General features: G+C 39.2%; 2 protein-coding genes and 1 long non-coding RNA gene across 5 annotated transcripts; all 3 read right to left on the bottom strand.

Moving 5' to 3' along the window:
• Window positions 1–713: 713 nt before the first annotated feature.
• On the bottom strand, window positions 714–4,523 carry LOC131320245 (glucan endo-1,3-beta-glucosidase 14-like). Of its 2 annotated transcripts, none has more exons than XM_058350887.1 (3): window positions 4,100–4,523; window positions 1,438–2,471; window positions 714–996 (listed from the first exon to the last, which is right to left on the bottom strand). In XM_058350887.1, the coding sequence occupies exons 1-3, from the start codon at window positions 4,164–4,166 to the stop codon at window positions 913–915; spliced, it is 1,185 nt and encodes a 394-aa protein (XP_058206870.1). In that variant the 5' UTR covers window positions 4,167–4,523; the 3' UTR covers window positions 714–912. The 2 variants fall into 2 exon arrangements, with proteins under 2 accessions (XP_058206870.1, XP_058206871.1); XM_058350888.1 differs by lacking the exon at window positions 4,100–4,523 and adding an exon at window positions 3,757–4,077.
• Window positions 4,524–7,656: 3,133 nt separating this feature from the next.
• LOC131320248 (methyl-CpG-binding domain-containing protein 11-like) lies at window positions 7,657–13,834 on the bottom strand. 2 transcript variants are annotated; one of them, XM_058350892.1, is made up of 3 exons: window positions 13,722–13,834; window positions 13,552–13,655; window positions 7,657–8,809 (listed from the first exon to the last, which is right to left on the bottom strand). In XM_058350892.1, exons 2-3 carry the CDS (start codon window positions 13,630–13,632, stop codon window positions 7,955–7,957), a joined length of 936 nt encoding a protein of 311 aa, XP_058206875.1. In that variant the 5' UTR covers window positions 13,633–13,655; window positions 13,722–13,834; the 3' UTR covers window positions 7,657–7,954. The 2 variants fall into 2 exon arrangements, with proteins under 2 accessions (XP_058206875.1, XP_058206877.1); XM_058350894.1 differs by lacking the exon at window positions 13,722–13,834 and adding an exon at window positions 11,447–11,563 and having other exon boundaries at window positions 13,552–13,662.
• LOC131320251 (uncharacterized) lies at window positions 8,855–9,580 on the bottom strand. Its single transcript, XR_009198165.1, has 2 exons — window positions 9,241–9,580; window positions 8,855–9,180 (listed from the first exon to the last, which is right to left on the bottom strand). It is a non-coding gene; the product is annotated as an uncharacterized LOC131320251 (long non-coding RNA).
• Window positions 13,835–14,535: the final 701 nt, after the last annotated feature.

Below are 14,535 nucleotides of genomic sequence, written 5' to 3'. Positions count from 1 at the left end.
CGAACACCATACCATGCACCATCCGTAGCACTATAAGTTGTCTTGATCGTAATTTCCTTAGAGAAAATTCCAAACACAATAGGCCATGCATGAGAGTGTCTCGCCGACGCCACCCAGGTGGTGTGATCTTGCCGACCAAACATTTTTTTTTTTTTCCAGCAGAACCGACCAACACAAATAAAATAACAAGGATGACAATGGGAATTTTGATTTGGATACCTGGCGGTGGCCGGGGCTTGGCTTAGAAATTGATTATTACGGCAAATGCATGGTTTTCTCATTGTCTTGGCGTCTTTGCCTTTGTGTCTACATCTCTTTATCTAAAATGGGATAAATTCTCTCTCAGCTGATATCCCTGGTAAAATTAGAGAAGGGCATTTTCGACAATTCGCGTAAGGAAAAAATCAAAGAGTGTATGATGCTTGAATCCATTCTGTGCTATTAGATGCTTTACCACTAGAAAAGTTGGATTATGATTCGATGTGTTTTTAGTTATGGGTCTTCCATTCGGATTGTCTCCGGTAAGGATTGGACCGTCTAGTTTACCCCTTTTTCGAGTAGTTGGTAGGACTAATAGTGATTCCGAAATCACCCTCAAAGTGTAGGTGGTCGCAGTTCACGCCTCCTATATAAAAGACTCTAGGCGTTACGAGTTTTACGGAATTTATGATCCGATCTCACGAAGTGCAGTGAACCAAATGTGCCACAAGAACAACCAGAAAGAAGATTTCATTTGTACATCAATAAATATACATTGCTGAAGTTGATAAAAATGATTCAGCAATTCCATCTGGGATTTTGCAGATTAACAAGAACTGTTGAAACAACTGGAATATGACACTATGTGACACAACCTATACTATCTGCTATGTCCTCAATCTAAGAGTGCTCCAAGTCCAACACATGGCTTTTTCAATAATTCAAGGAGAGCAGCACAATAGCACAGGCTGTCAATACCAAGAAATAGGAATTGGGTGAACCTTGATGTTGGATGTCCTGTAAAATTGCCAAGGAAAAAAATGTAAAAAAAGATGGTCAATGTCATATTGAATTTAGTAACAAAAAGTGTCCTAAGAAATCAGAGCAAATCGAATATGAACTTAATTTCTGGACCCTGGACAATAAGCAAATGGCACCCTATGTATTCTAAAAGATAGTTCCAAGAAGGTTATAACACATCATTAACAAGTCCCAAAGCTACAAGGGCTCTTCAAAATGCGTGTAACTGAGTCGGACACTCAACACTTGAGGTGGGGTGTCCGGGTGTGAGATATTGTGATTGGGATGTGTCCGGGTGTCCAGTTTGCCATATGCTTGTGCATGAACTCTATGTAATACGCCCAATGTTCTATGTCACCTTATAAACATCCTATATGCGCCATAATCCTAGTAACGTAACAGAAACAATGCATTTCAAAGGGGTAAAGAAACACATACCTTTAATGACAAAAAAGATGATGTTGCAGACGAAGATTTCAGCCCAGAAAACCCAATATTGTACGCAACAGAGCCATTGGGAAGAAACAATCCGAAATTCCTCTCGGAAGCTGGACCAGGCTTCAAATCCTCATTGAACAGCGCAAACACATAAGCCCTCAACATGTTTTTAGGCCGCATAGGGGTACCCTTCCTCAATGCAAGCCTCTTACGCAGGTTGTAATTGTAAGTCCTTGCATTGCTTACTGTGGCAGCCTCTTCGTTTGAATCACCATGAGAAGCCCAACCAGTTTCTGTAACTATAACTTCCATCTTTTTAAAACCAGCATCTTCCAATGCAGCATAAGCAGCATCAATCTGAGCATCAAGCATGTTGTCATAGTGTAAATCTGTTTTGTTATCGTATATTCCCTGATTTGCCTGGAAAAGAGCATAATTTATATCGATTTCCGTTGGATCACTCATGTAGGCCAGAAATGGGTAAGCATTCAAACAGAAAGGGGACCCAATCTCTGAGAAGAAATCAAGGAGTGGATTCATATATTGTACAGCATTCTCACTGAAAACACATGAAGAGGGAGGGTAAGAGTTATTGAAAACAGCCTGTGAATGTGCAGTGGTAATCTGAACTACATCATCTAACTTAAGACTTTTCGTCGCGTTGTATATATTTTTTGCAGCACCCAAAAGCGCTTCTGATAGTGATTGATCACTACCGCCCAGAACTTCATTTCCGATGGCAATCCCACGGATTTTTGTCTTGGGAAGGAATGCTTGCACATTTTCTTGGACCCAAGTCAGGGCATCATTCGGATTAGTACTCATGTCTTGTAGGTTTCCATTCGGGAGTCCAACCACTAATTCAAGCCCTGTTCCACTGAAGGCGTTTAGGACACTGTGATTAGCGTCATAGATACGAACATTCCTAATCTTTGCTGATCGGAGGAGTGTAACAACTTTATCAGGAGAGGGAATGTTATCTGCAATTCTACCGTAGTTTATCCCATAAGTTCCAGTGAAGGCATCCACAGCCACTAGAAACAAACAACAAAAACACCGAACAGGAGCAAGTGAGCAACTTCATGATCCATTGTGTCGTTCCATTCTCAAGAATAGCAAGACAATATCTACCTTTGACAGCCTACAATACTTAATGCACCAGTAGAAACAATTTTTCACAAAACACAACAATGGCTAAGAAATAGTTTACTATCACTGGATATTAGGTAATGGCTAAACATTCTCGGTTATTCTCCAAGTCGTTCCAACTAACTTACACAATTTCATAAAATCCTATGAAGCTGTAAAGTATGAAACATTCCTTAAATCATGCGTTAGTAACTTAGAACTCAATACGGAAATGCCGAAGTCACAACTAGAATACATCTGAATCATAGATTGCATCAAACTAGCTCAGCAAGAAAGACAGTCAACTACATAAAACAGAAGTGGACAAGGTTGTACTTAAAAGATTCAGAATTTAACCGTCAATTCCATGATCTGGTGAGTACAATGTAAGACTTGAAGGATTGGATTAGAATTCACTAAAGCAGCTTCATCATAATCCCATCAACCAATTGATTTTAAAAGCATAGGTATCAGACACTCCATGAACTTAGCATTTGATTTTAATCAGTGGCAGGACTAAATCTGAAGTCATATTTTCTTACTCGGATTTCAACTTGATTAAATGGATATACCAAAGCCACTAAATTTGTGCATCATAGATTCATAAACTACATCCAAAATAGCTCAGCAAGGGAGGAAGGGCAGACGTTGGTTTTTATTTGATTTGTATAGTATGGTAGTACCGCCAAAAAACTTATACTACTTACTAGAACTCAATAGTAAGTTTTCACAAAATCCATCGGCACAAAGGAGGATTTGAAGGGTGGATTACTTTGAATTTAAACTGCTCCTTAACAACTCCGTCAACCAAATAACAAGTATTCATAAGAAATCAAAGCAGCATCACCGTCTATCTCCAAATTTCTTGTTGGGTTTGTGAAGCCCAATTCGGTCCCCAACTATACCTGGGTTCAAAGAATATAGATTCCTTTTGTACGCAGTAACCGATGTTTATGTGACAATTTCTTCATGTGATACATAATGAAACTGGTGGGTGTGCCTAGTTTGTTTCTCTGTGTTCTTACTTGATGTCTGTTAGGTCGAATCCGCAACATCCTATTGATTTGATTAACTGAACAATGCGAGTAGTGAATTTCCTCCTTAAAGCAAAGACCTTGAACAGAAACAATCTCTAATCTATTCAAGAAAAATTTGAAACTTAGTGACGAGGTTAACAAACTAATAGCCGACCTTGGGGTTTGGCCCAATGTTCGTGTAGCGCTCCATTGGAGTGTGAGGTCTAGTGTTCGAATCCTATAACAGGAAGTTGGCCCTTGTTGTAATCTAACCAATACTAACATGCTAACCCTCCTATCCTCTGGCGAAAAAAAATAAAAAGAAACCAATATCCGACCCACTACAACCACGAAACGAATATATGGACGAAGATGAAAATTAGAACATATGGCTCATAGGAACAGACAAAGAACAGCTATGATCAGTGACCAAAAAAAAAAATCCACAAAACTGTCCGAAATAACTATGAAATGAATCTAATCGTTCAAAATTGTGGGGGGCAGAACAGTAAAGTTACCACTTGGAGTGAAGAAGACCGAAAGCAGGAGAAAGAACCGGACCCAGAAACACGAAGAAATCTTCATTGCTTTCCGATTGGCGACGATCAATTCCTCTACTACTCCTTCAACCCAGTTCTCGATATTATGGGCGTGCCACAGACAGCCCCAATTGGCAATGATGTTAAAACCAAGCACGGAAATGCTCTCTGTCTTCAAGCTGAATATGATTCTCTCTCTCTCTCTGTCCGCTAAATATCAAAGCGTTTGATATTGTTTTTGGAGGGATAATAGAATGTGGGTTTTGATTGGACAGGGCTTTTGCTTTGCATTTGTTGAAATACACACATCTACAACTCAAGTTGAAGCTTCTCTCTCTATCTGTGTGGGTTTGTATGCAGTGGGGGTGAGATCCTGGAGGAGAAGGTGAGGGGGTATTTTTGGGAACACACTTTATTCTTTTTTTCCATTGGGATTGGATACTCTCTCGTGAGATCTCAAAACTCCTAGACACGGTTTATAATAAATTTTTTCTATTTATTTCTCTTCATTTATTACTTTCAAAAATCTCCCTCAAAACTTAAATCGAACAGGGCTGGCCCGTTTTGGACTTTTTCTGGGCTGGCGACAATGATCCAAATCGTTTACTTTTTAAAATACGTCGAGTACCAATTTGATAAAATATCATTTGATACAGTATTTGTTTTAAAACGCATTTATCTTGTCCAAAGAAGAGAGGAAAACACTCGATCGAAAACCATTATAACCATTTATCTAATTATTTATTCTGAAATCATTTCAAACGATATCTAATCAATTTTAAATTTTAATGTGGTAATTGTTCTTGAAAATTAATGATTTGGGTCATTGATGAGGGTCCGGAAGGATTTCCGGATTGGTGAATCACAGTCGAGCTTGCAGGAGGTCAGTCACGGGGTATTGTCGGCATGCCTGACATCATCTCTTGTGAACTTTTTATTCTTGTCATAATTTTGCAAATTTTTAACTCCTCTTCTCGAGCAAATAAATAATCCAAAAGATTTTACGCGAATTTAACAAAAAGTCAAAAATAATGACCAAAATGGCAATGACAATAATACCAAGAGCACACCCTTAATCTTGACGAAAGGATAACCATTGGGCTTAGTTGTCTTAAGTTTAAATTTCAAAAGATGAACCAATTGTTAATGCATGACCATGACATACTGAGATTATAAAAAATGATGCTTTCTTGGCTGTGTGGATTATGGATTAGTAGTTTAGCTTTATATATATTAATGCCACTCTTCTTTTAGGTAAGCTATCCACATGTCTTAATCTTCGTATTAGTCGGCTGAGAGAGCATAACAATTGGCGGTTAATTATTGGTTTGTTTTTGTTTCAAGTTCAAAACCTCGTAGATGCTAACAATTTTTGTGAGTCCTACGAGACTTGTCGCGACTTCAATCAGACCCCCACTTATGAAGGTAGAATTGGTCCCTAGAAAGTAATAATAATGTGCTTTAGTTGGTCCGAATGAAAAAATGGGAGAGAAATAGAAGAAGTCTTCAAATCAAGAGAGCTACTATAAGAAAGAGATTGAATTGTTGCATAGGGTGCAAAAGGCCTTCAAATGTACCAAGTGGTTATTGGGACTCAAGTGGGTTGATTTGATGCTAAGAGAGATCTATAAGAAAGATATTGAGATGAAACTAAACTTTATCCAATGACCTTTGTATAGAAAATAGATAGAGATTTTAGAGTCTAGCTAGCATAATGTGACGGTAAAACTATGAAAAATTCTAAAATCAGTCTAATGGGCTGACAATAGTAAGTGTGTGATTGTGTATTAAATAGTGTAAAAAGTGCACAGAAATCTGTGTTTTCCTTGTTCTTTAGTGTGTTTATTGTCAGCCCAGTGGGTTGACAATAGCAAGACCGTAAAACTATATGAATCCCGTGATGACAATATAAATCTAGTGATGATAAATGTTAAAACAAGAATCTATAACGATAGATTTTTTAATTTGAGACCAAAAGAACTAGAGAATATCACATCATTCTTCTATATAAAAATCATGGTTGTATGACATTACCTCTTTAATTCTTGATGGCAGATAGCCAAATATCTTAGGAGGGAATGATAATGTGATTCCGGAAGTCTAACATTTCTATGTTTGTAAAGAGTGGGAATGAGATTACTGATCTTCCAATCCAGGAGGAATCACATTCCTGAATATAGGAGGAATCTAATCCCTCCCACCATCCACGGGAATCTTGGATTCCTATCTTGATCAATATAAAAAGGATACATGTGACTTTAGGATATTTCCAAAATAATTGATTCCTAGAGAAGATTACTTAATTAATCCAAACGTTAGAATAGAATTACTTTGGGTGTTGAATTACTAGGAATTGGAATCAAATTCCTATTCCTACAAAGGATTACGGGCATTCAAACTGAGCCTGAGGTTGTAAATTGCTGATTGAGTAAATATGACAATCGAGTCCTTGACTAATAATAACACAAATCTTCTTATAAGGGTGCCCTTACCTATTACGGTAAGGACGCCCCTTTCCCGACCAATTTGCGATGATCCGAGCCGCTCAATGTGTTCAGAACGTGATTTTACGGGCAATTGCAAGAAATCAGCAAAAAAAAAGACCGGAAATGACTTGATTTGAGCAGTTTTTGTTTGTATTTTATCGAACGGTTCAATAAAAACTGTTCAAATTAAGCCCTTCCCGGCCTTTTTTTTGCTTATTCTTGCGGTTACCCTTAAAATCGCGTTTTGAATACATTGAGCATCAAAATTTGGTCGGAAAAAGAGGAGAAAAGGGGACGCCCTTACCGTAATACGGTAAGGGCACCCTTATAAGAAGTGGACAGCTAATAATAAAAGTAAGTTCGAAGCAAACAGTGAGAATGGAGGTGGAAGATCGTTCTCTCTCTCTCTCTCTCTCTCTCTGTTTGTATTGGCTTAGCAAAAGCATTGTGGTGGAAGTGATCATCCTCGACATCAACACGGTATAGCTGACTTTAAAGGATAGTCTTTAGTGCTGGCTTAAAAATGGGTATGTTTTCATACTAATAATAGTGATGTGAAAAAAGCTAGCCATAAATAATGGGATTGCTTTTCCCATACCCAGCTAGATAACAACCATACACCGATGCTAAGGGAATCTCCTTTTGCTGCTGCTCTCTTTCTCATCTCAAGTTGTACGTTGCATCTTTTCGGAGGAGACATTAAAGATCGCAATGTATCTCCTTCTAGACACGCTCGCGGAGAGGGGCAATTTTTCCGTCAATTTTCACCTTCTACTACCATCATCTTTGGCAGCATCCGCCAAAACACCACTATTTGCCACCGTAAAGAAAAGCTCTGGAGAGAGCCTATAGAGGAACAAGCATAAAACTAGCATGTGGTCCTTCCCACATTTTGTCAATTTCCCCAATTCAGCTAATCAGAGAGTAGCAAATATGATAAAACAACACTTATGGAAAACTAGCTCATTCATTTGTTCACACCCCACTCATAACCTGCTCAAAACTTGTACAGCATCCCATCGAAGAATTCAAGATCATAGAATCAGAAACTGAATGCAAAAGCACTTATTTGAACCACCAGTTTTAACAGTACAGTGTCACACAGATCGCTAAGCGTATCAAATGCACAAAAGGCAGCAACACAGCCAGCCCTGAAGACCTAATCTAGTAATTTTACAACAATCTCTACGCGCAACGTGTGCCCGCAACGTGGGTGGGAGCTCTAATCTACAACGTTACATACATACATGTCTTCATGAACAACTATAATACTACCATAGACAGCTACTATACTACTACTTCAGTAATCCGAATTAGCCACAAGCCTAAAAGAGTCAAGAAAAGGCATCTAATTTGTAACGCAAGGGTTGGACTCTTCTACCTCGGCACCATTCTTGGTCGCAGCTCCCTCGACCTTCTTGGTTATGTCATTGACCATTGGCTTATTTTGTTCATTGTCTTTCTTGTCCGCTGCTTCTTTCTCATTATTTTCTCCAAGTCCAAGGGCACTACTTTTCTGTTTCACTTTCTCCTCACCTTCCATTTGGTACATCTTTTCCACAGCAATGTCTGTATCGGGTTTTTCCTGCTTCCCAAGGCCATCCTTTTTCTCTGCGTCAAATGTTGTTTGCTCTACCATTTGAACTTCTGAAACCTCAACTTCCCCTGCATTATTTTGAGTTACTTCAGAACTATTGACTAATTTCCCAAGGTTAGTCTCTTCTACATCATCTTTGACCTGTTCAGCATCTTGCATTTCAACATTTTGTCCCACTTTAGATTCTTCAGGAGCATCTTCTGCTTTAATCTGCTCTTGATTTTCCTTCACAACATCCTCCTCAATTTCTACAGTAGCCTTCACCTCCTCAGTTATCTCTCCTTGCACGACTTCTTTAACCACCTCAGTTTCTTCGGTAGCTACTTGTTTTTCTTTGGTATCCTTCTTTGAAGCCGGAGATTTTCTGCTACGCTTCTTTGGAGGCTCAGTTTCTGGTGGAGGAGGAGCTGCCTTTGCTTTCACACTAATCCTGACTGATCTCCTTAGAGTTTCACCAGTTCCCCAATCAAACTCAGATATTTTGGGACCACCAGGATGTGATTTCAAGTATTGCTCCAACTGTTTTCTGTTGGTGATCTCCTCTCCCGTAGGGGCAGTGAATATGATCTCATTTTTCTTAGGGGTGCCTGCTTTCTTGGGCATGAACTGCAGATAAAGGGTTAAGTATTTCAAAGAGCAGGTTATTGGTATGGAAGCATATGATCTTATTGTGAATGAGAATGGATAAAATCTACGTAGAGGGTCTTCAAAGCACACCTAAAATTCTTAAAATTAAACAGATCATATCTACAGGAGCTCTAGAAAACCCGAAAATGAAAAAGAAAACATTTACTACAGTACAGATCTAAGCCAGTCTCATGCACTAGAGATTAATAAAACACTCTCATTTGGCTATCCTACTTTACCATAGGAAGTTAACTAGTTCGTCCACCATTCCATCATCCTCATGCAATGGACTCTTCTCCCATTGGTCTGCTTGATATCAAGGTGGAGTGAAGATCAAGATCCCAAGAACCCTTTCTCACCAAATCTAACCAAAAATGTCCGGTGAGATTTGGTGAGAAAGAGGAATGAACCAATCACAAAATATCATTTTTGTATATTTCTCACCAATCACTCGTTGCAAATTAGTGATTTGGGTGAGAAACACTACTACTTTCTTTCTTTTCTTACCAACTCATTGAATCCAAAGGGGCTGTAAAGCACAGTTAAATTTAAAACTTCCACAAAATCAATTAACTATTGTCCATGGACCAGAACAACCAGGGTGCACATACAAGAAATAATGAACACAAAACATGGAAAATGAGCAAACGAGTTGACATTCTATTGCACAATGAATCTTCTCAACATAGCCAAATGTAAACCAATATATTATCAAGCCTAGCACACTCAAGAAAAACTCAGCCCTAATATGTTTTAGGGTTAAATACCGAGACACCCCTCGAACTATTCCCGTTTGTCTCGCTCACCCCCTAATAGAATTTTGCCTACGGCCAGACCCCTTGAGCAAAGTTTCCATTTGGAGGGGTAACGCCGTTGGACGGAATGAATGAAAAGACCAAAATACCCCATGTTTTCCTTCCCCTCCCTGGCACACTCACACAGAGAGAAGAAGAAGAAGAACTGACGACGACGAAGTCGACCCTGCTGATCGACAACGAACTCAACCGCAACAATCACACTAGGAAAATCACAAACCCAACCACTACGAAATCACAAAATCACAAACACTACAAAAATATCTCAATACATAATCACAAATCACGATTACACTGGGTAAGACGATGTTGGAGACGACGGAGGACGACAGAATCGAAGGCTGGAGGACGAAGGAATCAAAGTCGTAGGCCGCCGGAGAGAGCAGAGCGTCGTCGGATATTACATCGAGCGGAGGACAACCTCTTTCTCCTCTCATCACCATTTCTGTCACCGCCAAGCTCATGAAATCAACCAAAATATTCATTGTCATCGCCATCTGTCCTCTCTCGAGGATCTAGAATATCAAATCTCCTTCAAGATGAAACCTGGTCAGGTGGGCTCCTCTCCTGTTGGGCATAGCAGACCTCAGATGACCATGGTCTCTTCCAGATCCCTCAAATCATTACCGGGTTGAGAGATCTCCTGTGAATTAATTTCGGAAGCCCATTAAATCCATTAGGGGATCGTCTTTCAGGAGAAAACCATGGGCCCGGGGAATGAGTCCTGTAGCGAATTGGAGATTTCGAACGAACTCGAGGAAGCCCCCCTCTTCGTTGTGATCTTGTTTTTTGGGAAGGTATTTGGGGTTTGTTGAGAGAGAGAGAGAAATGGGAGTTAGGAGAGACAGTGTCAGCGGCGTTTGGTGGTGGTGCGTGGCGGAGGTGGGTGTCATTTGGTGAGGCGCAGAAAAGGTGGGAGGTGGGTGTCGTTGATGAGGGGAATTGAGAGATGGAGTAATTTTTTTTTTGGCCAAAGTGGGGAAAATATTAGGGGTAATATTGGAACATTATACAACTTTTGACAGAATTTAGGTGAAAAGAGTAACGGTTCTAGATGGAACCCTAACGGAAGGGGTGCACGAGACAATAAAACTTTAATGAGAGGGTCTCTCCGTAGGCAAAATTCTATTAGGGGGTGAGCGAAACAAACGAGAATAGTTCGAGGGGTGTCTCGGTATTTAACCCTATGTTTTATCTTAGAAAACATTCTTGTCTACCATAAGTTGTAGCATATCTAATTGATGTCAACATGGCAACTGTGTAATAACATAAAAAGTAGTACAAAAATGCTAATTCTTAAACTGCAAGTTTCTTTTTTAAGAAGTCAAGTAAACGATAGGCTTGTTACATTTATAATCTACATATATCATATTCTTAGTATAAACAAGGGCTCTGAAGGAGACATTTTTGTCCATTATTCTGAAACTCTAAGAACCATATCAATAGAGCATCTATCCTAAACAAACCTCTCCAATGTAAATTGATCGACAAGAATGTCAAGAATCCGCAATCAAATAGGCGAAGCAGAACAAATGATCAGGTAAGTGTGGATTACAAGTTTCTATCTCCGTCAAAACAGAATGCCTACAGCTCATTGAGAGTAGAAGTCAGGTCTATAATATCTATAAAACAGATAAAAAGCAAGTTGCACATTTTCTTTCCATATGGAATTATCTTAAAAGACAATTTTCACAACTCAAGCTAGAGTATCAACATAAAGGTTATTTACGTGTAGGCTAACAGCTAACTCATCAAAAGAAGACAAAGTGTGAAGGCCAACAGCTAAACTTGAAATGCTTACCCCAGAAAACTTCTGGGCAACATCGATTCAGGTGGTGGGAAACTAAGCAAATTTTCTTCTTGCTTCTTGTTTAGTTAGTGACATCTTCCGGTACAAGAAAAATCCCCATTCTTTTTACTGCAAAATGACAGCAACCAAAAAATGTGGGTCTTTGTCGTCCCCTCTGCAACAGCTAGTACATATATTTAAAGGACTTCATTTCAAGCCAATATTAAATGTCTTTATAGCTAATTGCCATCAGCTAGTGAATGGCATCGATCCTTTGTTGTCGAATCATGTAAAGTTATAGGCTTATAGCTCTTTCAGATACTTTGGAAGCTAAATTCCGTTTGCAGATACCTTGGTATTCTTGCCAGGGCTATTCTCTGAATCTGTTTGATTCTTGTCTCTAATAAACTCATAAAGATTCAACTAACACATTGACTAAACCAAACCAAGCCTTAACTCCCAATCAATTGGGACGGCTACATAGATCCGTTTTCTCCATTGAGCTCTGTCAAGGGCATCCTATTCCATGATAAACAAAATCCAAAATTCTTTCCGACTACAGCCTCTAAAGTCAATTTTGATGTACCCCTCCCCTTAGTTCTACCATCTGTTATAACCGCGTCACTCCAAACTATCGCGTCAACCATAAGAAAAAGCAAAATCCAAGTACTATGGTCCCCAAGTAGTAACAAGTTAATGTAAACAAATGAAGGGAAAGGTTAGCTCCTCATCCTAGCCATACATGAAATGCTACTCCAAACCCTCGTCAAAGTACAAAATCTGATTCAAGGAGAATCAGCCAATGAGCCAAAATAATAAATAAATAAATAAGGCACTTCTTTCCCTCGAAAATTTTCTGTTGTTTTGGGGCCCAACCCCACACTTTCCTTCCCCTACAACCCACTTTACCTCCCCTCCAAAAAGTTTAGAACCTTCATCACCTTCCCAGAAAACACCCACTCCACACCTACCAAGAGGAAAATCAAGGACCACAACTCCCTTGCTACATCAAGATGAAGAAGAAGATGATCAACCATGTAATTATCATCATAGCACATACAGAAACAATCAAAGAGAGTATGCCTTCTTTGAAACAAATTATCAACAATGGTCAGGTTACACCAGTGTGCTGTTCAAAAAAAAAGGTTACACCAGTGTGCCACTGTCCATGTAAAGAGCCCTAACTTTGGAGGGGCATTGATAACTCTAAATTCTCTCCACAGAAAGCCCCCTCCATTCAACATCCTCCCTAGCTCAGCATCCCACACCACCGAAACATTTTTCACCATGAGACAACTATTAGTAGCTACATCAATCTTACTAGCAATACTGGCAATAGCTGGGAAGGCAGCCCCAAGATCTTGTCCCCAGCCCATAAGTGCTTCCTAAAAAGCACCCGATTTCCATTTCCAAGCATGTGCTGAAAATGGGTGAGAAAGTAACCCAACCACGTCTAATAGCTTTCCACTGACAAACATCATGAGACAGTGCTATGTTCTTTGAGCCCACCCACCCAACCAAGAAAAAATATCATGCCATATTTGCTGCCGCCCCCCTCGTTGTAAAGCTCTCCGTTTCGTACACTAAATTCCAAAGTCATTTTCCCAATCCCCAAATATCTTTTCTTCCAAGGAGATCTAACGATTTCCACCCCACCAAATGATACTAATGCTTCATCACCCATCCACTCCAGAGGAAATCACATTGGAGCTTCTCTAATCTCTTGGCCACCAAAAGTGCGACAGCGGAAAAGGATACGATACAAACCAAATCCGCGAGAGCGAGAGAGGACACTACCAAATACAAACCCCTTGAAGAAACCCTAAGAAGAAAACGAGAGTGATTCAATCTCTGTTTTCTCAAGAATTTTCGTTAAAGAAGCAAACCCTGCGCAATTCACCAACACAATAAACCATGCCGACTACTGATAGCTTCAAAACCATCACTACTGAGTCAAGTTCAACAACAGAACCACACAATCCAACCAAATTAACCCCAGCAAAACCTAATTAGTAGCACTGAAAACGCCACGACTTCGCTTAATTAACCTAATTGCGACTATGCGCACAAATATCAATAGAGAGAGAGAGAGAGAGAGAGAGAGAGAAATAACAAACCTTTTTGGTCCAACCAGGAGGAGCAGGGAGTTCCAGGGAGAAAGCTTCGTCTTGGGCGTCCTTCTCGACTGAGCTCGCCATTCTCCGCAGACGAAATCAAAACCCTAAAAACCAAACCAAGACGAAGGTAAGCTATGTACGTGTATATACGTAGAACTTTCTCTCTCTACCTTCTCTGTCTTGTCTCTCCTCGACAGTTGACAATGAATGCATGCGCCTCTGGTTAGTCGTAGAGGATTAGAACGGATAGTTTAACTTTAACCAACGCCGGCACACGTGTCATTGTGTCTTCTGTTTTGGAATATTGGGCCATAAAAAATGGCCGCTGATTTTATTATTTCTTTTTTTTTTTAACGTTACTCTCCTGCAAGTATATTTTTACACTAAAAATATACTTACACGGGAGTGACGTTAACAAAAAAGTGAGTGGCAAAATCATTTTCCTAAAAAAAAAAAAGAAAGAGCCCCACATTTATGAAATTATTACTCCAAACTGTTTTTACTCGGTCATTACCTTCAGAGCTTTACAAATTGACTCAGACATCTCGTAAATAAATAAAAATTGTTCATCCAAAATCAAATAAAATTGGATGATTAAAACTTGTCTCCTTGATTTATCACTTTTTAGTGTGTTTTTCGCCCTTTGAGCTAAAAATATAAAACAAAGTAGGGCTAATTTTTTTTTATGTGTTTTAATTTTAATATTGTCTTTTTAGTTGTTTTCTCTTAATTTTAACTAGACTCGATCTAAATTTCTATATTGTGCCGTTTATTTTGACAAGAGAAGTCAAAAAAGTATAAAAATATAATCAAAGTTTTAAAAATTCACAAAAGACGACGCTAAATAGACTATCTTTTTCAAAAAAACAGTCTTTAAGTACTGGAGTATGAGATTTTTTCCCGATGAATTTAGATGTGCTAGCAAATTGAGACAATCAAAGAGAAATTGACAAATCTATCTACAATCCTAATAGTCAATTCTAC

The sequence above is a fragment of the Rhododendron vialii genome, chromosome 3a (assembly GCF_030253575.1).
Source record: "Rhododendron vialii isolate Sample 1 chromosome 3a, ASM3025357v1".
Lineage (NCBI taxonomy): Eukaryota > Viridiplantae > Streptophyta > Magnoliopsida > Ericales > Ericaceae > Rhododendron > Rhododendron vialii.
Note: the sequence above shows the minus strand (reverse complement) of the source record. Positions and strands in the feature narration are given on the sequence as shown.